The sequence below is a fragment of the Mesoplodon bidens genome, assembly GCF_964165515.1.
Source record: "Mesoplodon bidens genome assembly, chromosome: X".
In the NCBI taxonomy this organism is placed as follows: Eukaryota; Metazoa; Chordata; class Mammalia; order Artiodactyla; family Ziphiidae; genus Mesoplodon; species Mesoplodon bidens.
This window is the reverse complement of record NC_138163.1, coordinates 3,154,836-3,180,018: the sequence shown is the minus strand read 5'-3', so window position 1 is coordinate 3,180,018 and position 25,183 is coordinate 3,154,836. Positions and strand designations below refer to the sequence as shown.

The window sequence follows — 25,183 nt, the reverse complement described above, 5'->3', positions numbered from 1 at the left end:
AGTAGTGGTTTGAATCACTGATGGACCAGAATAAATATTTATCTAGAAATGGTCTAGTTTCTGGTTGAGTGGTTAAGAGCATGATGTTACAGAGTTATCATCGGAACCAAGGCTGGTCGGAAGAAAATCCTTCATATGTCTGTGAGCCTTGGGGATACTCAGCTAGCCAGTGCTGTACTTGGGGTTCGTTGCAAACCCCTTGAAAGCACGTCATCTGATTGAAATGATTTTTTTTTCCTTCTACTTGACTAGTGCTTTGCATCATGAGACAACAACTGGTATCCCAGTGTTCTTGGAATATGTCGTGAATCAGTTTTTGGATGTTATTAAGTTCCGTGCTTTTAAAAAAGAAAGCATGGAATCCTGGCGCTGGCGAGGCCCAGTAGATGCCATCTGTATACAGAGAGATCGGTTTTGGGTCATTGATGAGAGGTCTGAGAGCATGTTGCCTTACACTCCCTTCACTCCCCTTTGCATTTTCGGATGTGTATGGCAAGGCCTTTGCTGCTCCTACATGTTGAAGACTTAGGAAGCTTCAAGAATGCTGTTGAGATAACAAATGAAAAAGCACTTGGAAAAATATGAAGATGGTGACATCCGAGAGGGCAGGGGCTGGATCTGCCTCACTCCTGAGGTGTTGAAAGTGCAATGCAGAAGGTAACAGCCATCACTGAGCCACAGCGCCATGAGTGATTTAAGAGACAACCTCAAAAACTGCCAGCTTCGAAAATAACTTAGAATGTTTTATCTCTTGCTGTGTAATACAAATTGATACTTAAGGGAGCTTATTTTTTTTGAATTCAGTTTAAAAGAAGGTTTTCCTGCTTATTAAAGAGATATGTATTGGAAACTATCCTTAAAATCTGGTTTTGAGTGTTAATTCTTAGTTCCTAGAAGCATAGTCACTCCTACTATGGGCCACCTTAATGTGCTCTTTATAGAAGTCTGTGAAAGTAAAATTGTTTAGTAAAAAATGTATTACATTACTTGTATTAGAGCTTAAACTGCGAGTCATTTCCTAATTTTTAAAAGGGAGACTTTAAAGTTAAAGCATGAGGGGAGAGGGAGAGAGCTTCTGTATTTTAATGACATGTTTGACAATTTTGAAATGATATTTTATGGCAGATACACATTTGAAAAGTCCTAAGAATAAAATACTGTTTTATAATTAAAATACCTCGGAAACCATTCAGACTAGACAGACACAGACATCATGCGCAAGGCAAGGTTTGATTTTTCTTTTTATCAAGTGAACTTTAGCTCTGTCTTCTCTTTAACACGAGTTGTCTTGTTTTTACAATCATGACTGTGATGGGAATATTTTCAGGTGTTCTTAAACCGGATGTTTCAAAATATTATACAAAACAAAGTAATTTTCTTAGTAGTCTAGATTTATTGCCCATTCAGGTAAGTCGATCTTCTACCTGAATAGAAGGTTTTTGCTAACAAATGTGACTCGATTTGCAGACTGAACTGGCACATTTCTCCTCTGCCCCCAGGACATGAGAAACCTGAGGTTCGCGCTGAAACAGGAGGGCCACAGCAGAAGAGATATGTTTGAGATCCTCACAAGATATGCCTTCCCCCTGGCCCACAGTCTGGTAAATTCCAGGATTCTCCTCGGTGGCATCAGAGGGTTTCTGGGTGTCCCCTCCTTTCTCTCTGTGCTGCGCTCCCCAGTGTGATGTGTGTACGAGGCTGTTTATTACAGAAGGTTGACCCGTTCCCTGAGGGAGTGGGCCTCTCCTCTGCCAGTCTATGTGGAGTGACTCAGCCCAGGTGACTCCTGCCAGCCCCGAGCCTGCCCTCCACCTGGGCCAGCCCTCTTCCAAAGGCAGAAGGTGGCGAGGTGACCACGAGCATGTCAGTGTAGCACTGTGACGTCACATCCCAGAGCTCATCGCCCCCTACTTGGGAACCAAGAGTGAGCCTAAGTGCCATTTAAGTCAATGTGCTTCTCAAATGCAGATTTGTGGCTTAGGTGCTGCAGGCCATCACTGGACAGGGGAGGTTTATTTATTTATTTTTAAGGAATGACACTTTAAATGTCATTTGATAGCGTTTACTATATATTTGGCAGGACAGACTTATTATGCATTTAATTACTTACAACGTATGACTTAGTCCATAGCAAGTTTTGGGCTGTGTATACCTAGAACCTTTCCTTCCTATTTAGTAGACTGAGTAATCTCACTTTGTTTTACCACGGGACTGAAATAAAGCTTTCCACGTGTCTTGCTCTTCAAACCATCTTTCTTCATATTCTGCCTTGATCTTGCCTTCTTTTTTTCTGTCCTCTTACCCCCTCCTTCTCCTCTGCTTGACTTTGTTGTTTTTCTTTTTGAAATGTAAATTTCAAAAGATTTATTGATTTTATTTTTGATAGTGTTCTTAGCATTTTCCCCAAATGGTTGTTTTAAAATTTTATTGAAGTATAGTTGGTTCATAGTGCTGTGTTAATTTCTGCTGTACAACAAAGTGACTCAACTATGCATATATATATATATATATATATATATATATATATATATATATATATATATATATTCTTTTTCGTACTCTTTTCCATTATGGTTTATCACAGGATTCTCTGCTTGACTTTAAACAAATGTGGAAGCAGACATCTGCTAAGGGGAGAGCAGGGGAATAATTCTTTAAAGATAATTCTTTAAATAAATAAATGTATGCCTTTATTTTAAGTATGGAGTAAATATGCCTCCAGCTAGACTGAAGGTGATGAAAGAGATCATTAAATAGAAGAGCTGCTTTGTAATGGAGCTCTTCTTCCTATGCCTGTCTTTCATCTATCTATCTATCTATCTATATTTATTTATTTATTTATTTTGGGGCACTGAGGGCCTGAATTTTCTTCTAGCAAGACAAGGCTTCTCTCTTCCCAAATTTCGTCAGCAGTTGTTTCCGTCAAAGGAAATTCATGGTTGATGGAAAGGACAATTATACAAAGGCTGTGGTGGTCTAGAAGGATCTGGAGTACTCGTCATGAGTCATGTGTTGATTGTAGATTCAAATGTGATGCTTCCAGGAAATGCAGTGATATCATAGACTTGAATACATTCTTAGCCTTTTCTCAGTTTTTGATTCAATATGTGATTTAAAAGATATTTCAATATTAAAAATTTTAAACTATTAGGATAAAAAGAGTTTAATGGGAACACATCCTCGGAATTACTATGAAAGTGAGAATGTACATCTAATCCACGAAAATTCAATGAGGGAATGGGTTATGTCTTGGGTTTTGCATATCTGGCCTTAAATGATCAGAGATTTAAAGATGGTTCACATAACAGGGTTTGTTTGTTTGTTTGTTTGTTTGTTTATGGCTTTGTTGGGTCTTCGTTGCTGTGCGTGGGCTTTCTCTAGTTGTGGCGAGCGGGGGCTACTCTTCGTTGTGGTGCACGGGCTTCTCACTGTGGTGGCTTCTCTTGTTGTGGAGCACGGGCTCTAGGCGTGTAGGCTTCAGTAGTTGTGGCACGCAGGTTTCAGTAGTTGTGGCTTGCGGGCTGTAGAGCACAGGCTCAGTAGTTGTGGCACACGGGCTTAGGTACTCCGCGACATGTGGGATCCTCCTGGACCAGGGCTCAAACCGGTGTCCCCTGCATTGGCAGGCAGATTCTTAACCACTGCACCACCAGTGAAGCCCCACGTAGCAGGTTTCTTCAAACCTCCTTTGAGCTGAGACCCCAGTCCGTCTCCTACACAATCTTGCTCTATCAGTCGTCCCCTTTCTCTGGTATCTTCTGTCTCCTTGAGAGTTTACTCCCCTAAAAAGAGGTCAAGTGTTGGACCAGTTTTCCTCTAAACTACTGTCCTATCTCTCACTTCAATCCAGACTTCTGGAAAGAATATTCTAGGCTGTCCACATCTCCGGTTCACTCATTCCTCCAGCCCATTCTAGTATCCAGTTTTATCGCAAGTACCTTCTTGGAACTCAGACCTCTTACTGGCCAAATCTAGTGACTCACTTCAGTCTTCATTCGGTTTGATCTCCCCTCAGCATTCAATAATTTTGACCACCCTCTTCTTACAAGTCTTGGTTTCTGTGTTTCTGTACCATCTTGACTGTTCCTTCCCAGTCTCCACTGCCTCTGTCTTTTCCTTAAAGGTAGACATCTTGGTGGTGGTTCCCTGTCAGCCCTCTTCTCATGTTACTCACTTTGCCTTGATGACTTCATTTAATCCATAGCTTAAGCTGTCATTGCTGTATGGGTAATTTCTAAATCTAGCCATGACATTGGCCTTGAGTGAATCTTAATGAGCCTCTCAAACAGCTTCCTCTGGAAGTCTGTGAGAATCATAGGCTCACCATCTCCCTGACCTCTTTGCAGTTCACCCGACCTACTCTTCAGCCTACATATCCCTCAATTTGGATGATCCTCAGTTGCTCAGATTCGAGAACTTGAAGTCAATTCCCCACCCCAATCAGGCATAACATTTATTTATTTTATGGAAGTATAGTTGATTTACAATGTTATATTAGTGTCAGGTGTACAACATAGTGATTCAGTATTTTTAAAGATTATACTCTATTTAAAGTTATTATTCTAAAATATTGGTTATATTCCCTGTGCTATACATTACAACCTTGTGTCTTATGTACGAAGTCAACTTTCTCATTCCCCTGCCTTACTTCTCCTATAGGCGCATCAGTTCCAAATCCCATAGGTTTTGCTTATTGGTAACTCTCAAATATTTCTTCCCATTTCTACCTGTGCTTCCCAACTCACTTCCCTTCAATCAGTTTCCTTCCCTTCCAACTTATCCTACACAATGCTGTGGTCTTTTTTTTTTTTTTTTGAGGTATGATCATGTCACTCTATGTCCCACTCTCCACACACAAAAAATTCTCAGTGACTTCCCATGGCTTATACCCTAGACTCCAACCACACAGGACCACCCTGTGCTTCTCTGGTATACATAGAACTTTCTCAACTCAGGGAAACTTTGTTTTTCCTGTCGCCTTTACCTGCAATCCCCTCATCTCTTTAGAGCCATCCTCCACCATCTTGCTCAGTCCTAGGTCCTTTCCCATGCCATGTGCGTTCCCTGGTGAGAGTTCATCTTACCCCTCAACCTGTTAGACTTTGCAGGTCCTTCTACTAGAGCACTTATCTCCCTCAGTCTGCCTTATGTCATCATTATGTAGTAATTACCCATCCCCCTCCTATACTGTAAGCTTATCAAGGCCGGGATCAGGCTTTATCTGTCTAACCTCAGCATAATGACTTCTGCATGGCAGTTGTATAATGACAGCTTTTTTTTTACTGAACACAGGTTTAGTAGAAAGTGAAGGGAAAGTCCATTCCATGGAAACAGGTGGGCTGGATTTCTGGATATTGTGGATCTAGTACCAGAGCATAGGATTCTGGGTTGCTGTCATTGGAGTGGTCCACAGAGGGGTTGATTTCTCAATCCTGTGGTTCTTTGCCTTATTTTTCGTGTCTGTGCTAGGAATCCGTACTTTTTTCTTTAGCAAGTCAGTAAAGTGAAAAATTGGAGAAAAAAATGGGAACTGAATTGCTCGTACAAATTTTTTGGAAAATTATACTCTCAAAGTTTTAACCAGTAAAAGTCATCTTAAAAAAAAACAAAACTAGTCACCAAAACAATACCAGATACAGATAAAAACAGATCAGCTATTGACATGGCCCTTGGAATATTAGCCCCTGCTATTCCATTCAGTGTGTGCAGCTATTTCATCAGTTAGGTTCATTTCAGAGCAGTGTGTTGGGTGGTGTCGGGGAGCCATGAAGGCAGTTGAGAAGTCGTAGTAGGATGAATGAGACCTGCTCCCATTTGGGGATGTGACGGAAGTGATATGACAGATGTGTATGGTTCCGATACAGGGCGGTTTATATTCAGTGCTGTAAGAGGAAGGCTGAGGAAGCCTTCTGGGGCTTCCCAGGGGGAAAGGAGCAGGTCCAGCCTAGATTGGAAAAGCTTGCGTGGAATCGACAGTCATTTGTGTTGGGCCTTGAAAGGATGGTCATCGTTGCCAGTGGGCAAGGATGGCAGAGGAGGTGGCATTTCAGGCAGAGACAAGACCCTGACCCTCAGCATAAGGGAGGGAATGCTGGAAGTGTTGAGAGCTTATGAGGGTCGCCAGGGATGTTTGGCTGGAGTGTGGCGGGGAGGAGGAAAGCTGGGCGCATCTGGTGGACGGCCCTGCCGGAGTCAGGCGCTTGTACCTTGGGAAGTAGCAGAGACTTACTGAAGGTTCTGAAGTAAGTGATGGGACTGAATACAACGTCACGAAGAACAGATAGGAGAGGAGAGCTCATGAAGCTGGGAGAGGAGTCAGAGGGAGGGCCAGGCGAGACGGTGGTGATGCGGGCGGAGACCACACGCTTGGGCAGTAGTTTGATCCCGGAGACCAGGGAGAAGGCTGAATCATCCTTCCTTCTGAGGTCTGCGGCCCGAGTGATGACAGAGCAGGGAAGTGAGAAAAGGATTTCATTTGGGGAAGCAGGTGGAAGAGGGGGCGAGGAGGGAGGAATGGGGAGTTCTGTTTTGTTTGCAGGGCAGTTGGCATCTTTTGACAGAATTTCCGGCAGCAATTGCAGGCCTGCCCCTCAGAAGAGAGTCCAGAGGTGTATATCTAAAATTGTGGTTCTCAATCCGTTTAGAGTCATGGATTCCTTTGGTGATACGGTGTAAATTAGGGTGTCTCACCCCCTGAAAGATGTGCTGTGTACAAAACTTGACATAAAATTATAGGGGACTCGCAGCCCCTTGACAGCTCACCTGTGGGTCCCACGTGAGGAACCCTGGTGTGTAACAGAGGAGCCAGCAAGGTGAATGAGGATGGTTAGAGAGGTGAGGGGAGAGCCTGCAGGGTGGGGTCTGCAGAGGCCGAAGGCAGACAGAGGTCTGAGAAGGTAGTGATGGGTGTGTGAGGCTGCGGGGACAAAGACGAGGCTCAGGAAGAGTCCTTTACCTTCTATGACTACGAGTTCCTTGGGGACTGGACGTGCTAGCTGTGGACTGCTTGAAGCTGGGACCTTCTTTCCTCATCTTGTTCCCCAGTGTCGAGTTCAGTGCCTGGCATACACTTATCGAACTGTTTTGAATCACAGAGGGTGGTCTGGGTAGAGCGGACCAGAGCCAGTTGGTAGAGGTTTAAAGAGAGAGTAGGTGGTGTTTAAAAACAAAAATAGTGGTAGCGGCCAGGTTGAGGGAAGATGTGTTTCCCTGAGAATCCGAAAAAGGTGAATGAAGATTTGTGGGCAAGAGAGGGAAGGGTTCCTTTCCTGAGCGGGATCCTGGGGAAGGCAGAGGGTGATGGGATTAAGGCCAGTCTGTAGGGCAGTTTGGGAAAGGAGAAGGGACAATTACTCCTCTGAGACAGGAGGGGAAGAAAAGTTTCCAAACTGCCACTTTGGGGAATGCGAGAGTGTGCCAGAAAGGGATTTTCCTGGAAGCGTAATCTAAGCCTGATTGCATTCAACAATACAGAGGGCCCCTGCTTGAAAAATATCACTTTGTTAATATTATTGAAACTGTTAGAGCAGCTGCAGATTATCTCAGGGATTGTTATTGGCATGGGAAGCCAGAAGTAAACTTGCTGTTGCCTCCTGAAATGGTGTCTGGAGGCCAAGAGAGCTGGGTTCTAAATCCAGCCATGGGGTGAACGGTGTGTGAGTGAGCTTTTTTCTTTCACACCAGCCCCGGCTCTCTTGCCTCCTTCCCCATTAGTATTTTCACCACTCAGTGTGTTCAGTTGGAGACTTAAACTTTGAATTGAACTTGAATTAAACTTAGCCACACACAGTGGACCCCAAACCATTACCTTGATTGTTTCTATATTATGTCAACCCATTAAGACTTGAAAATTATTTAGATTACATTTTGTATTTCCACCAAAGCATTTATTTTCTTGTTTTATTTTTGCTTTGCTTTTCAAACAGTAGAAATTGTATGCCATTTTCTCAACTGCATTGTAACTCAATACGAATTCTAAGTAAATGCTACATTTTTATGATAAGAAATGTGGCAATGCCTCTGATATGATGGTATTTTTTTCTAAAAGCAGGAACAAAAAGTGTGTACATATGAACAGAGCCTGATAGCACTACAGAAAAATAAAGAGTTTAATTGTTGGAGTGGTATGTTCAATGCTGAAGTTCCTCTTTCATTGATTTCCTTTACTGTTTGCTCAGTTTTTACTCAGATGAGATAGTCAGAGATAATTCAAATTTTAGATGGGAGGTTTTTTTTTTAAACTCTGAATCCCATTGTATTATTGAGTCATGAAATCAGTTGACTAGGTTGTAACCAGCATTTTTTAATGAAATAGAAAACATTAAGAGCATAACACATAATATAGATGAGTATGGTTTCATGAAAGATTTCTTTTGGTTATCCGTGTGTGTGTGTGTGTGTGTGTGTGTGTGTGTGTGTGTCTGGGTCATGGTGTGAAGTGTATGGCTTTCTGTTAATCATAGTCTAGAAAGTTTGATGAACAGTGTTTTAGATAATGATAGAATATGTAGAATAAAATGCATTTTAAGTTAATTTAGGCACCAATACAGTCACTTAAATCTATCTTTACAGCTATAGACCTGCGTGGATTTTCTTGACTCTTGTTTAAGTGAAGGGCTTGAGTGTACGACTAAACTCATGGCCTGTAGACTCACATAAGGGAAACGTAGCACTTGAAGAATTGGAGCCAGAGACCCGGCTGCCAGGCTCCCGGCGGCCCAGACCCTGCTCGGCGACTTTGAAAATCATGTAATATTTCTGTGCTTCAGCCTTCTCATTTGTAATGGGGATAATAACACTCTGCTTCAGAAGGGTTTTGTGAGGATTAAACGGAAAGTGCTCACAAAAGTGCGTGGCACGCAGTAAGTGCCCAATAAATGTCAGCACTTCTGTTCTTAGCGCCCCATTTTTCCCAGCAGGTGCAGAGGGTAAGGATAATTACCACAACCCAGTCTTCCCAAGAATGTGAGTAAAGTAATTGTGATCATATGTGGGACACTTTGAGCCCTTTAAAAGAAAGATGCTCTACAGATAATGGTCAGTATTCTTATTAACAAACCATTGCCTGTATGTTGCTAAAGGATTAGTCGAAAGTCTTCAGTTTCAGAACATTAAACCCAGAAAGCATCTTAAGTAGAAATGGGAAATATGGGCAGCGATGCTATGCAATACACAGAATTCTTCAGAAATTGTTTTTCTTTTCTTTCCACCGGTGACTCTGTGTGCGGGGTAACGTAGCTCTCTCGGGATTCAGCTCTTCAGCATTGCAGTGTTTCCTACTTTTTGTTATTCTGTGAGCTAATCGGCAGTCATAGAGTTTCAAAAAGTTTTCTGGTATTTGTTTGTTTTGATAAATTTGACCATCTTATGGGCGGTGGAGATGGGCACAGGAGAGAAGACCCGCTGGTTCTAATCTCGAGAGAAGCCACAGGCTCGCCAGGCCTTTCTGTGGTGACCAGTGAGCAGGGCCCTTCCCTTTATCCTGGGCTTCACTGAACCCCGTCACGCCCTGCCGTGTGGCATAAGCAGTGCCGTTTCCCCTTGTGCCCTCTCTGGCTCTACTCCCATGGCGCTTGCCTACAAAAATAATGCCATAAAGGTTACTACACTGGGCTATGGGGCTGTGCATCTTTTTTGACCATTTGAATGAGGCGTATAAATGACCCTACGAAGAGAAAATGAAGAGCATAGGGTACGTTTTCCTGTGCCTTCATTTTTCAGTTCAGAAGGCGGGGACATTTGTATAAATTGCTTTGAGATTGTAAACCAGACTGAAATGGAGCAGACTCTTACCTTCTAGGCTGATCACAGAATTAATAGCTAAAAGCAAAAAGCTCATTTTCAGCTGGTAATTGAACGAGAAGCCAGACTTCTCTGCCTGGATGCGGCCTGAGACTGAAGTGTGGCTTCGTTCTCCGTTTCCTTTATTTTTTTCTTGAATAAACAGTAAACTTGGCTAATTGAGGGTCTAATCATGCTTTTAAATCTCCTCCTTTCGTGCCTCCTCCAAGACTTGGCCCTCGGTTCTCTTTGTGTGGCTCTCTCTCCGCTGCCCTCTCCCCCCGGCCTCGGGATATACTGGACCATCCTCCCCACACCCATCTCCAGGGACCGTGGTCCCGGCTGGATCACCCCCCGTGCTGCCCTCCATGCCCACGAGCACAGCGCTCATGGCCCACCTGCACATCCTACCTTATTGCCCCACTGCCCACCCTGCTACTTGGGAGGACTTGGCCTCTTCCACTGCACCACCATTCAAAGGTTTTTTTAAAATATGGAGTAGCTGCAAGAGAATGTTTATAAAATGCCCATCAAATGTCCAGAGTCAGGATCTTCAGAGCATCCCTTTTTCTCGGGGCTGCTATGTCTTCTACTTCCTTTACCCCCTCTCTCTTCAGCCGGGCCTGGCCTGCTGCCGTCTTATCTGCTGGCTCGCGGGGCCTACTTTCTTGGGCTATTTTGTGATGATTTTGCCTGTGGGCTCATTCCTTGGACCTTTATCTATGTATGGGAAGACTCCGAGGCTGGGATTGAAGGCAGTTTTACGTTTTCTTCTGCCAGGCATTTGGGGGGCACTCCCAACCTGGGATAGTCACAGATTAACTTCTCTGCTTGATGTTTTTTGGACCATCCAAGCTTTATGAGTTTTGGCTGCCTTGTGCTGCAGGCTCCGTTAACTCAGCACAGATCGTCTAGACAGGTAAGTTCCCTCGGAGTCTCAGGTGCTTGTTTCCTGTTCGTCCTCACCCTGAGGGCGCAGTGTTATTGAAGGAAGTTTCCAGTTTGACACCCATCTTGGCATCTTGGGGCAGGCCCGGGGTGTTACATCCTCTCTGCTAGAGCCTGAGAGGCCACGAAAACCGGTCCTGCCCTGGGGGGAAGCCGGCGTGTTCCTCTTGCTCTCTGCATTCTGTTCGCAGTTTGGCTTGGGCTTCTGAATATTTCTTCTTCCCTAGTTGACTCATAAATGCATTTTTTAAAAGGGTTTCTGTTTTATCCAGCAGTTTTAGATGTTGTCAGCAGAAGTCTCAATTAGAGCAACTAGACCATCCTACTGCTGGACACCTACCTCTCCTGTTGCTTCTGAGGTCTTGATCTCCTGGTCTTCCTTTTCTTTTCTAGTTCCTCGGCTTCCTTCTGTCATCTAAATATAGGTTTTCTAGAGAAGTCCATCCTTCCCCTCCTCCTTGCTCCGTGCCATCCCCTCAGCTGTATTTCTCACTCTCACTTTGACCAGCATTGCCTTCTTAGCTTCATGTTTCCCATTAGCTGTGCCGTAACTTCAACCGATGCCTAAGCCTTTGTTTAAAAGTAATCTCTCATCTTTCCCTCAAGCCTCCTTTGAGCTCCCAGTTTCTCTAGTGCTGTCACTTCTTTCTCCACCTCTTCCTCCTCCTCCAAAATCAAGGTCATTGTGAGATTTCTCTTTTCCATAACATTTACTGAATCCAGGGCATTCTTCCTCCCCAGCCCAACTTAGTTCAGGTTTCCATCTCTTCTTTTCTAAACTGTGGGGATGGTGCTTTTGCTGGTTTTCCTATTTCTGTTCTGTTTCCGATCCAACCCACTTCTACACGTGCCTCCTGTCAGGTCGCTGTCCCTGGGATGCAGCTCAGCTTATCTCATCCCTTCGCCTCTGAAACTTCAGCCATTCCTCCCTCCCTGTCAGTGGAAACGCAAACCTCTGTCTCCTCCACTGTGGGGCTGCATCTCTCCATGGTCTCCTGGTTTTCTACCTAGCTATGCTCCGGCTGCCAGACCGAGGTGTTTGCTGGTGGCCACGTGTTTTCTGAGTTTGGCTCTCATTTGTGACTTTTTTGCCATCGTTGTCGTTACCCTGTCCAAAGTTGTCTTACCCTTCCAGGGGAGCTCACATGCCATCACCACTCCTCCAGGCCCATCTGTCCAGAAGTAACCCTGGCATCCCCTGGCGCCCCCTGGCACTTTATCTGTACCTCTCATGGCACTTACTGTTCTCCTTTTTACGTGAGCAGTAGTTGCACTCTCCTCATCTCTCTCCTTCGGAGAATTTCTGACTCCTTAAAGACAGTGGTGGTGTCTTATATTTCTCTCTACTTAATACCTTGTTCATAAATGGGCCCTCAGTAAATGTTTGTTGAGTGAATCTACTAATGGCAGTAGAGTGAATGAATAGGAGCTAGCAGCAACCAAGTGACCAATAAGAATATTCTGCTGTTTAGAAACTAGGGCATTTATGCAGCAAGCATTTATTGGGTTGGCCAAAAAGTTCATCCACTTTTTTCCAAAATGCCTTTCCATCTTATGGAAAAAGCTGGATGAACTTTTTGACCAACCCAATACTTTAAACTTTTCAAAAATGGCTAATGTATACCCATGATTGAAAAGTCAGGAAGGATAAAAGGACTAAATGTTTGTGTCCCCCCCAAAATCATGTGCTGAAGCTCTAACCCTCAGCGCGATGGTATTTGGAGGTGGGGCCTTTGTGAGGTGATTAGCTTTAGATGTGGTCATGGGAGTGGGGCCCCACGATTGGATTAGTGCCCTTAAAAGAAGAGGAAGGCACCAGAACTCGCACTCTCCACCACATAAGGTACAGCACGAAGGCCGTCTAGGAATCGGATCTCACCAGAACCAGACCATGCTGGCTCCTTGACCTCAGACTTCTCAGCCTCCAGAACTGTGAGAAATAGTTTATTGTTCTAAGCCACACAGTCTGTGGTATCTTGTTATATTGTGGTAGGCCCAACTAACCAAAACAGTAAAAATAACTCCCTCCCAGCACCCTTCAGCCATGCCATTCCCCTCCTCACAGACAACTAGTGATATTTAGGTATATGCAGGCAAGTTGTTATTTATATTCCTTCCTCCTTGGACCCTAATGGCACATGCTACATATGCTCTTCCATACCCTGCTTTTTAGATTTACCAATACATATTGCCTACCAAATGGGCTTCTTCACTCTGTTAATGACTGCACAACATTCTGTTGACTGTATCATACTTTATTTAATCCTCCGTTGATGGATATTGACATCATTTCCAATCATTTTCTATTATACAAACCACTGCGATGGATAACCTAGCATAAACATCATTTTGTACGTGTTCATGTATGTTGTACGATAAATTCTTAGAAGTGGAATTACTGATATTGCCAAGTTCCCCTTTATGGAAGAGGTACTGGCTTTCACTCCGACATGCAGTGTGTCAGAGTGCCTGTTTCCAGACATCCTCCCCAACTGTCTTAGTTTCCTATAGCTGCTGTAACAAATTGTCACAAACGTAGTGACTTCTAAAAACATGAATCTGTCATCTTACAGTTCTGGAGTTCAGAAATCCAAAATGGGTCTCACGGGCTAAAATCAAGGTCTCAGCATGGGTGTGTTCCTTCTGGTGGCTCTTGATTTTAGCCCGTGAGACCCATTTTTCAACTTTTAGAAGCCACCGTGTTCCTTGGCTCATGGCCTCTCCCTCCATCTTCAGAGCCTATCTTAAAGTCAGTCGATTAGAAATCTTAATTCCACCTGCAACCTAGTTCCTCTTTGCTGTGTAGGATAACATAACACAGGTCCCAGGGATTAGGACATGGACATCTTTGGGGGACCGTTATTCTGCCTACCACACCAATCCAGTATACTTTCTAATTTTTTGATCTTTGCTGATCTAATAGGTGAAAATGTAGATTCCTAGTTTTATTTTGTATTTATCCTATTTGAGTGAAATTGAGTATCTTTTGGTTTGAGCTATTTGTATTTCTGTTTCTTCATTCTCTTTGGCTTCTGCCCATTTTCTTTTGGGATTTTGGTCTTTTTTGTTGTTGTTAGTTGTAGGAACTCTTTAAGAGTTGTAAATATTTTTCCCATTTATCTTTTGACTTTTCTTATGGTGGCTTTTGCTGTGGATAATTTTTAAAATACTTATTTGGTAGAATTTGTCAATTGTGTGTGTGTGTGTGTATGTGTGTGTGTGTGTGTGTGTGTGTGTGTGTGTGTGTGTGTGTGAGAGAGAGAGAGAGAGAGAGAGAGAGAGAGAGAGAGAGAGAGATGGGGGTCCCTAAGCCGACTCCCAAGTTCAGATTCCTTAGGAGAATTCACAGGACTCAACATATAGTCATACTCACAAGTATGATTTAATACAGCAAAGGGATACAGAGCAAAAGCAGCAAAAGGAAAAGGTGCGTGGGGCGATGTTGGGGGGAAACCAGGGCACACTTAAATCCTACAGTAGCAAGTTGTGACAACCCATGGGAAATGTTACCAACCAGGGGGCTGGTCACGTAGACACCCTCTTCCTAGCACATACCAAACTTCCAGAGTCCCAGAAGGAAGGCAGGGGTTTGACTTAAAGCACGTTGTTGGTATAAACATTTTAGGCGCCGTAAACTTAAACTCTTATCAGTTAAGGAGTGGTGGGCACTCTCCCAAAATCCAGGTTCCCCGATGCCAGCCAGGGGCCAACCATGCCACAGGCCTCTGTAAGGACAGCAGTCTCAGACCTGCTAGGTTAACTCTTTTCTGCACACTTCTCTTTATTATAGCTTCTGGGTTTTATATCCCAGGTAGGAAGGTCTTCCCCAGTCAGAGTTATAAAAGAATTATCCCATGTTCCTCTAATACTTTGATTTCCTTTTAAACATGTAAATGTTTGAGCAATTTGGAATTTATCCAAGGTTGCCTTGTAAGATAGGGATCCAACTCTTTCTCCCCCTTTTATTGCAACATCATTTGAAGACCAATCCACTGGTTTGAAATACCACCTTTATCACACACCAAATTCCTCTCTGTATTTGGTTTTATTTCTGAATGTTTCATTTCACGCACCAATCAATCACTCTTCACGCACCAGTAACAGTCTTGTGACTATCAAGGCTTTGTAAGATGTAATGTCTGGTAGGGCAAGCCCCTTTTTGTTCCTTCTCTTTTTCATTCCTTTCATCCCTAGTCTTGGTCAGCAGATATTGTAATTGTAATGTAATGCCTACATTACAGCCGCACGCTGGAGCTGGAGTTGATACCCACTCCCTGTCCCCAGAGGGAGCACAGTTTTCCTGGGTGATGTGGACGAACAAATGCATACGATACAGATACAGATACACAGGGTGTCAGGAGAGGGGAAAGTCAGTGGGTTGGTGTCGAGGAGGGCTTCCTAGAGGGGGCCAATCCTGAAAGATGAGCATACTGGGACGGTATGTGCAGGTGTCCAGGGGCTGGACACAGGCTGACCCCACATGCGGATTAGAGTCCGGGAGTTGGTGTCCGTGTGAGGGTGGCCGTGAGAGATGGCACTGGAGGGCAAGGCGGGGCCAAAGCCTGCAGAGCCTAATGTGCCCCACCAAGAAGTTTCGTTTTTTATTTGAAGGTGAGGGGAGCCCTTAAAGGGGTTTATGCAGGAAAGTGACATGATTAGATTTCTGTTTCAAAAAGATTCCTTGGGCTGCAGCATGCAGAGTAGATAGAGAGGGGCAGTAGTCCATTTCTGGGGATGTTTGTTAGTTGCCTTGGTGTATGATCATGAGTCCCTGAAATGGGGCAGTGGACAGGGACAGGAGAGAATGGATTTGAGCATGTTCCTAGAAGATAAGATCAGTAGAATTTGTTGATTGACTGGTTATAGTTATGAGGGGGGATGGGATGATAAAGAGGGAAGAACCGAGCCTGGATAAATAGGTCGATGGTGGGACCAGTGGTCAAGATGGGGAACATAGGAGGGGAGTGAGGCAGAGAGGGCAAGTTGCATTTTGGCTATGCTGAGTTGCAGGTGTCTGTGGGACAACCAGGTATGGGTATCTGGGGGGCCGGTGGCTATGAAGGCCTGGAGCTCTGGCCTGGGGAGAGGTTTATTTGGGAGACCGGCTGTGATCATTGGAATTTTCATCGATGCGAGCAAAATTGCCAGGAGAGAGAATTACAGTAAGAATCGGGGTGCAGTGGATGAACCCTGAGAAATGTCAGCCTTAAATGATTATGATTGTGGCCAAGTAGTGAAGAATGTCCTTTTTCTAAAATGCTTTCAAATGACATTTCAAATGTCCTTTTGTAGTCCTTTCCTGAAAAGATGAATATGTACATTTATATATGAAGGTAAGGTTGACTCAAGAATATTAAAGCCATTTTCTCCAGGGGAAGTGGTGGAAATAGGACAAGCAAGTTGCTTTTTGACCTATGAGACTTGTGTCAGATTTTTGGATGAAATTACTTTTGATGCAGTTGTATGAATTAACTATGTCAAGTCATGTGAAAAGAGGCTGAAATCCCTATCTAGCATGAAGCTGTTACTTACAATTATAAACTCTGCCAAGTTTCAGCACCTCCTATGGTTCTTCCTTAAAATTTTAGACTTTTTCTCCTAACCTGAATGAAAGAATTATTTTTCTTAGATGAAGGGGTCTTATTTCTTAAGTGTAATCCAAAAGATGAACATGAGATAATTTTACATTGCTGTTTCCTTCGGTGGTAGCTGGAAGCTTTGAAAAAGGCGAATTTCAGGAATCAAATTCGAAAAAAATGCTCCCTTAGATTCCTGTTCAAACATTCCAAAATTCTACCAGGAGAGAGTTAGTGACCAGTTTCCTGAATTTTTAAGGCTAGGTCTTCAGAGATGTAGTAAATCGTGTCCACTGATGCCCATGCCTTTGTGGGGTGGCAGCATCATTTGAAAGCACTATTGCATCTACATAGCTTATCAATTTATTTTCCTCAATACTGTAAAAATTGTCTTCTTCTGTAACTGTCTCCCTATTGAATGATCTTTAGTTTTTATAAATCTAACTCTCAAACATCCACTTCTGAGACACGACATTGTTGACAAGCCTTTGGGAGAAGAGGCTGTCCATGAGGGGCGGTCGTGAGATCAGGGAATCCTAATTCGGTGACAGACAGTTCTCCCTCCTCAGAGAAGGAAACTCATGAATCACTCATTATTTATAGATTCTACTCAGTAAGAATAAATCCAATCTAGATGTTTAAAGCAAGTCAGTGCATCTTTATATAAGTGCCATTTAAAAATAAGGGCTAATTAAGTGAAAGCCAAAATCTGCTGTCATTTCAGATGTTTGCTCCCACAAGACATAACAGTGATAAATGTAGCTAAATTAAAAAGACAAGTTACATTCTCTTTGTCAGAGCTGTTTTTATCCCTAGTGTGAAATTGGAGATTTTCATCTCAACTTTGTCCTTTAACATTTTTCAAATGTTACATTGTGCTATTTTTAATCCAGGAAAAAATGCACAGGATTGCTTTTTTTTTTTTCCTCTCAAGTCTCCATGTGCTCCATGCATGGTATCTCTTGACTAGTAGGAATCTGAATTGGTGAAATGCCCAAATATTCATACAGAGCCAAATAAAGGAAGACCTGCTCACTTGAAGCCAGGGGTGAGCACTTGAGTGTGTCTGTTTTCTGATGTCGGTTTCCTAGCTTTGATGCTCGGCTCCGGTTATGCAAGATGCTCACACTGGGGAGGCTGGGTGAAGGGCCTTCCCTGTACCTTTCTCTGCAACTTCTCATATATCTATAATTATTGCAAAATCACTTAAAAAAAGTAAAGCAGCCCCCCAAAGCTTGGCCACACAGAACCCTCAGGCAAGATTCCCATGCGTTCTGGAGTATCCCATGGCCCTTGAGGATCAGGGCATCACCCCCTGGAGGTTCTGGTTCAGCGGGGCGAGCCGGGGCACAGGCAGTGCCTGGCACGTTGGGGAAGTGCCCCCCACCCCAGGGTCCCGAGGCAGAGGCGAGGCAGGGCCCAGGCCCGAGGAGAAAGCCAGGAGGGCTTCTGGAAGTGCACGCTGAACACTGACCTTCGGCAAACCATCCTCTGCCCCGAGGCTTTGCTGAGCTGGGACTGAATCCTTCTGGTGTTCTGCACAGGCCGTGAAGCAAAATGGGTGCGGGGACGGGGTCACCGAGGGCACGTCATCACCCACTTGGCGAACCTGACTCCCTGCGTGCCCTCAGGAGGGAGCGTCTCTAGAAGCAGTTCCCTCTGTGGGACTTGTGTTTCCCAACCAGGGTCCCTGCGGACCCAGGGGTGTGGTTAGGAACAACTGGAAAATGTCAACCCGCGGATCAAGTTCTAAAAAACTCAAAGCCTTAAAAACTGCGAGTCTATAAGAAAATAAAGGACAGCTAAAAACCTCAAGACACATAACCTGCTAACTTTAGGTTTTAACAATTTCCAGGCAAGAGCTGTAATTAGCCTTGTAACAAGTAACCACTTGTAGGGAATTTTGTACTTTTTAATAATGAGGTACAGATGAATGGGTTCTGTTGTCCTTGCTTTAATGCTTAGTAGTTTTAAGTTTTTTGTAATAATCCACCTTTATGTTAGTCTATTGAGAGCTTGTGTTTTAAAAGTCTTGCTTTGTTCTCTTATCTGAATCTTTAAGGGAAATAAGGTAAAAATTGAAATATCTGAGAAGTAAGCCCTGTACATTCAACTTTAGAAACTGTCAGTGTTGGTTCTTGTAGAACGCTTGCTTCAGTAGAGCCAAGGAGTTAATGACAACTTAGTGTTTACATTGTGTTTTCCTTTAAAAACTAACAAGTAATGCTTTTTTAAAAAAAATATTTTCTTGTGATTGTAAGCTGATTTATTTGGATGATTAAAATATTGGTTTGAGCACCTGGTCTTTTCCACCTTAAGCTCCAGTTCAGTGTTAGATGTGTTGATATGTATTTCATGGCAAGAAATATCTGACTGTTATTTGATTCATAAAGTTGCCTGAAATATTTGTGGTCCAAGTCTGGCTCTTAGCATCAAGAGTCTCCTGGTGGGCTTCCTTGGTGGCACAGTGGTTGAAAGTCCGCCTGCCAATGCCGGGGACACGGGTTCATGCCCCAGTCCGGGAAGATCCCACATGCCGCAGAGTGGCTGGCCCTGTGAGCCATGGCCACTGAGCCCGCGTGTCCGGAGCCTGTGCTCCACAACAGGAGAGGCCACAACAGTGAGAGGCCCGCGTACCGCAAAAAAAAAAAAAAAAAAAAAAAAAGAGTCTCCTGGAAGCTCTGTCCGTCATAGAGTTCCCATAGGCGCTTTTTCCGGGTAAAGGATGCCAGTCATGCATTCATCCTATATATCTGGACGTCACTCAGTGTTACTGCAGACTGATTTCATGAGAAAGGCCACCTGGTAGGTCGCTACCTTGAGGACACCATCATTCCCATATTAATGACAATTCTTTTATATGACTTATTTTCAAACATTAAAGAAATTATGGGGATAATTTTGGTTTGGGCTATAGAACTTTATCTTCTGATGATAACAGTTTTGTATACTTAGATTACACTTGTAATTTTAATGTAAGACGCAAGAGGATAGATATTTGAAGCAAAGAAGGAGTTGCTTTATTAGTGATTGAGAAATAGAAAGTTATTGAAAATGCTGCTGGCAAGTCGGAGCACACTCTGGGCATTAATACACATGATGGTTTTTCTGGAGACAAAGCATTATTTGGCCTCTCAGTGAACAATTTTATTCCTTCTTCTTAAAAGGACACCATATTTGCTTGAGTTTCATGGGAAAGATGCAAATAGCTAAAAACTGAAAAATGAACAAGACTCACGTTGAGATCAGGAACTTATTTCAAGAAAGCAGATCCTAGGTTTTCTTCTAAAGTGAGTGACAGTACAGCCTTATGTCATCTACAAGTATGTCACCAGCACGAGGTTCAGCAGTATTGAGTATTTACCTGGGCCAGGTACTGACCAGGGCAGTGTCCCGGGCTCAGATGTCACCAGGAGGATGCTTGGACATGTTCTATAGATTCCGTGTATGGATAAAGAAGCATGCTATACATTTTAGTGCTCTTTGCACCAGAAGTCCCTCTGTCTCTGAGTTGAACTTCAGTTAACAGAAATCACTTGTTTTCCCCGGGAGTACTGAATAAATAAGTATTCCTGTGGATTCACTGTCAGCCTAAAGCCTCAATTGCAAAGCTAGGTCAGCGTCATTGCTAATGTGCAGTCACAGAATACAGAGCACTTGGGCCTAGTGCTGCCAGAGTTGAGACCTGCTGATGGTGCCACATGCTTTGGAAAGTTCAAGAAGACAGTCCGGAGAGCATGATCTTGGTCAGTTTTCACCTTAAACCTCTTGCCACTTAAGTACAGAAAACCGTTGCCGCTAACTGATGCTTTACCAGAAATTCTCTGTAATGCTGGGGTTGGGGGAACACTAGCATTGGAGGCCACAGGCTGATAACAGGAAAATGGGTGGAAGGAAGATACTTAGAGGAAAAGTGCCTCCAGAGAAAGCGCTTTAGCGGGGGCTGTATAAGGCTTCCCGTCCTCATTCGGTCAACAAATATGTATTCCACCTACACAGGTGAGACACCGTTCCGGTTACTGGGGATCCAGGGTGGGAAAAAAGCAAGTGTCTGCCTTCCTGGAGCCCATGGTCTAGGAGGGAGGACGGTAGGGGTCCAGCAGTAACAAATAAGTGAATATAGGTCAAATGGTCATAAGTGATGGAAATAAAATGGGAAGGAGAATGGGTGGTCCTGTTGTGGGGGAACATGTGTCAGAGAAAGGCTCACTGATTAAGGTTACATTTGAGCAGAGATGTGAAAGAAGTAAGGGAGGAAACCATGAGGGCAAAGGATTCCAGACAAGTGGAACAGCAGGTGCAAAGGCCCTGAGATTGGTGCGCGCTTGTTGCTTTCCGGGAGTGGCACTGAAAGTGTGGCTGGAGTGGATTGAGCAAGAGGAAGAGCAGAGATGTGGTGGGGGACATAGCCAGGTGGCAAGTACTTCCACTTTTACCCAAAGTGAGATGGAAAGCCACAGGAGGATTTGGGACAAGGGAAGGATTTGACCTGACTTAGGTTGTGACACAGTTACTCTGACTTTAGAGGTAAAGATGAAAGCAGAGGACCAGTTAGCAGGTGTTATTATAATCCAAGTGGAGATGGCAGAGCCTTACACCAGGGTGGTAGCAGTGAGGTGATGAGCATAATGCCAAGGTTTTGGTTCAATCAGTGTGAAGGATGGCGCTGTCATCTGCTGAAATGGGGAGACTGGGAGGAGTTGTGAACGTCGCAGTCCCCCGGCTGTGGTGGCCAAGTCTGCAGATCACAGTGGGGCTGGAGGGCGATAGATATTTAGGAGTCGCCAGGGTGTGGATGGTATTCAAAGCCATGAAATTCATCAGTATCCCCTTGAGAGTGAGCATAGAGAAGGGGTGAGAGGCCTGAGGCCTGTTGTTTCAGAGATCAGGGCATTGATTCCGAATTCACAGAAAACAGTTAATTAAGAATTTTCTTAACGTTCTGTCACTTTCTTAATAGATTAACACACCACTGGTCCCTTTTGAGACAGTTGCACTATTTAATAATCATTGCTGAATTTTCTTTTTCTTTTATATTTTAGTGTCTTTTACCCGTCGATTGCTAATACTGCTTAAAACTGATAGGCATTTTTGGGTCTGGAAATCTGAGTTCTGTGCAACAGCATTGAAAAAAAAACACCAAAAGAGATGTTTGTAGCCATAGAAAATTGCAGTCTCAAAAGTATACAATTGTTAATCAAGATAGAAGGTAGCGTAAATCTAGTCTAGATTTATCACTGTTATTTCTTGCTTAAAAGTCTCAGTTGGGGTTGTGATTTCATGGTAGGCAAATCTGGTTAAAAAAAAATCAAAGGATGTAGTATTAATAGAGTATTAGTTCCTTAACACTGAACTTGAAATTCTTTCCTTTTTTTTTTTGCCTTTTCTAGCCAATATTTGCATTTTTAAATGAAGAAAAGTTTGACGTGGATGGATGGATGGTTTATAATCCAGTTGAAGAATACAGAAGGCAGGTGAGTCAGTAGATACTGTAGATGTGGGGAATCTCAAACCTGCCTGGTGATGATATGCCAGCAGTCATGCTCTTTGAGTATCAGTAACACCCCTGCTAAATAAATTTTTCCTGGCAGTGGTATAATGTGGCTCATTCTAGTACTGTGGAACCTACAGGCTCATCCCAGGGCCGTGTTCAAGCTGCATTGAAGGCTGCATGGCTAAGTCCTCTTTCCTTCCGCTATGCGAAGAACGTCCATTATATGTTGTCCATGAAATGAATCAAATACTCATAGTCTAGAGAAGCCAGACTTCTGTACCTTACTACTCAGGAGTTGATGTCATGATGTATGTATGTATTGGGGAGCTTAACTATTACTGGCGGTTCGATTTCTGTTATATTCATTTCAGTTTAAAGATTCAAATGAATTAGAACTGTTTTCCTGTAATGACTTTTCCAAGAATGCTTTGATGAATGTGTATGAGAATTGCCTTTACTGCTGTCTTAGTAAACTTCACCCACATGCATGTTTATTTGCAATAATAAAGCGGGAGGCTTCGTGTATTGTTGCTGTTTGGGGCAAAGGTCTCTGCATTTTAAAGAAGATTCCCATGCCTGTTATGGAATAAGAGCTACACTTTGACCTCTGCTGTAACCAAATCATAGGACAGTTAGGAGTTTTGTGATGAGGTTTTTTTACAATTCTCATTCTACAAAGCTCATAAAGTAATTGGGAAGTTTTGTTGAATGAGGTTTGAGAATCAAATCAAGCCCAGTGAATGTAAAGTAAAATCGCAGAACCCTAGACTTGAGAAGAACCTTCTAGCCACCACTTCCACTACCGGGCACCTGGGTTGACTTCCTGCTTCAGTCTTTTTTTTTAAATTAATTTTTATTGGAGTATAGTTATTTTACAATGTTGTGTTAGTTTCTGTTGTACAGCAAAGTAAATCAGCTGTAGCACAGGGAACTCTACTCAGTGCTCTGTGGTGACCCGTTTAGTCTTGATCACTGGTTTGCCTCTGTTCATAAGAAGATTGAATGCTCAGGGATGCGGGTGTGGGAATTTATCTCTAGAGCACATGTATGCAGTAGTATGTCCTGTTGCTTCCAGAACTCAGCTTTAGTTTGTTGAGTTTTCGAAGGCTGTGTGTACCTCTCATTTTAATAACCTCTATTCTAGGTCAGTTCTGGAGGCAGAAGAGGGACCATTAAAACATATTGCATGTTTTGGAGACCTCTGTAGTGTTACGTATTAAAATATTTGCACCTTAGTTTTTGAGTGTTATTGACAATATTAAGACTTAGTTTTTAGGGCTTCTAGCTTCAAACAAAACAGTTCCTGTTTTTAAGCTTGTATGCATATATGAACTCTTGAAGGTATTTAGTTCTAGAATGCCATTATATTCCATCTGTTTTTCTTATACCTTTCTGATGGGACTTGTAACTCTCTAATTGGACTCGACATCAGACTCATCTGTCTGGTCTGAGCTCTATAGGACCAGACCTAAAGACAAGATACAATTTGCGTCCCCAGAGCAAGCACCCACACAGCTCACTTTTGTGTGTGTACTTGTGTGTTTGTGAGCGTGGGGAGAGAGTTATTCCACCACCTCTGGACCTTGTCCACAGTAGCTACAATTTTGTGGGTAGGCAATAGGATGGGAGGTGTCTTCCGTGTCACACTAGCAATCTGCTTAGAATGCAGATGAGTGTATTTCTCACACAGCCCATAGAGCGATCACCCATCCCAAACCACTTGATTGAAGAAACTCTTAGGAGGTGGCAAAATGAGCCTCCCCAGAGGGTTTTTCCTTACCTCCCTTCTGTGAATTTCTTCATAAGCTCAGCCTCTTTCTACTTTGGAGCAGGTTGAAGCATTCCCTCTGTTTTGAGTGGGGAGTGGAATTTGCCTGATTTCTTTTTTACCCTCAATCAGACACAGATGAAGATTACACTGTGTACTTTTCTTTAGGGCGTGGGGTGGTTTGCACGGGTCGGGGAGGAACTTGGGTTTCTCTTTATTGTACAAGTAGTAGAGAAAAGTTTGACATGAAATCAAGGAAGATCTCAAGTTCAAGAGAATTTGTATTTACCAACGATAGTTTAGAATTCTGGAACCCGCCAGTGTTTTGTCTTGTGTTCTTACATTGTCTGCATTATCGATCTGGCTCCCTTACTATAAACCAGTACACCGTTACTACCCCGCTGTCAGAGGCACATGCACATTCTGCTCGAAAGAAGAAAGGAGACCCATCCAAGGCCGGATCCAGAGATGAAATCATCAGTGCTGACGTGGACTTCCTTTTTTCCTGCAGGGCTTGCCCAATCACCATTGGAGAATCACTTTTATTAATAAGTGCTATGAACTGTGCGACACTTACCCGGCTCTCTTGGTGGTTCCATATCGTGCCTCAGATGATGATCTCAGGAGAGTTGCAACTTTTAGATCCCGAAATCGAATTCCAGTGAGTACTGCAATTAATGTTTTCTGTAAGGAGTGCCTTTTCTTCCATGAGAACAGTAGTCAAGCAATTCAGAGAAACAGTCTTTTGGAATTTCAGTCACACAAATAATTATCAAGTGTCCTCTGAGTGCAAAGCAGCAGGCCAAATGGGGCAAGAAGTAAGACGTCACCTGCCTTCCAGGAGCTCGCAATCAAGGACCGAGAATGAACTCAAGTAATTCTTATACAGGAGAGGGTACAGGTAACAGCAGGTGGAAAGGAAGAAGGAAGGACAAGGTCTCTGTGGCTTGTGTCTTTGTAGCCCAATAACTGACGGGCGTTAGGCTCTGGGTAATGTCGGTTGAGTTATGCTGGAAACCATGCACTAGCCTATGTTATGGAGCCTATGAGTATAGGCTTTTACGTACCACCTTTATTAGGATTCGTCTATCCTCATCATGTTTGTAAGCTGCCTTCATACCATTAGCAACCTGGGGTCAGGTGCAAACTATCCCAAACTATACTTACGGTATCACTGGACCTAGTTCATAAATTAGTCTTTGGTTCTTAAATATTTATGTACGAGTCACCCTGTCTACTCTGTGTCCATAAATCTTGTTGGCTAAAAATTTAGAGATTTTTTCCCCTCTGTTAATTTCCAGGGCATGTCATAATAAGTACATTGTCTTATTTTGTTTTGGTTTGATTTTGAAAAACAAGGGTTGAAAAATTAAGATTTAATGTCACGTTGCCTTTAACTTCCAAGTCTAGACATTTTTGTCCCTAAAAGGATAGTTGTGTGAAACTTTTGTTATGCTATCAACATAATATGAATTGTAACGTTTTTAATGCACTTGCTTCACTAAGCATGAGTGTCCGTTCATATCTTCATGATATATATTATACTTGAAAGTATGTTCTTTGGCTTATTTTGCTAGAACACTGTGCTGATGAAGCCAGAATTACCATTTCGCTCCT

At 43.3% G+C, this 25,183-nt stretch overlaps 1 protein-coding gene across 3 annotated transcripts in view; it reads left to right on the top strand.

The window, feature by feature from the left end:
* Window positions 1–25,183, top strand: part of MTM1 (myotubularin 1) — a 98,835-nt gene that overhangs the window by 46,189 nt on the left and 27,463 nt on the right. For all 3 annotated transcript variants that reach the window (XM_081221465.1, XM_081221464.1, XM_081221466.1), the window contains exons 6-8: window positions 1,500–1,601; window positions 21,695–21,778; window positions 24,078–24,227. In XM_081221465.1, coding sequence (XP_081077591.1) covers window positions 1,500–1,601; window positions 21,695–21,778; window positions 24,078–24,227 — 336 coding nt within the window. The remainder of the gene's footprint in view (window positions 1–1,499; window positions 1,602–21,694; window positions 21,779–24,077; window positions 24,228–25,183) is intronic.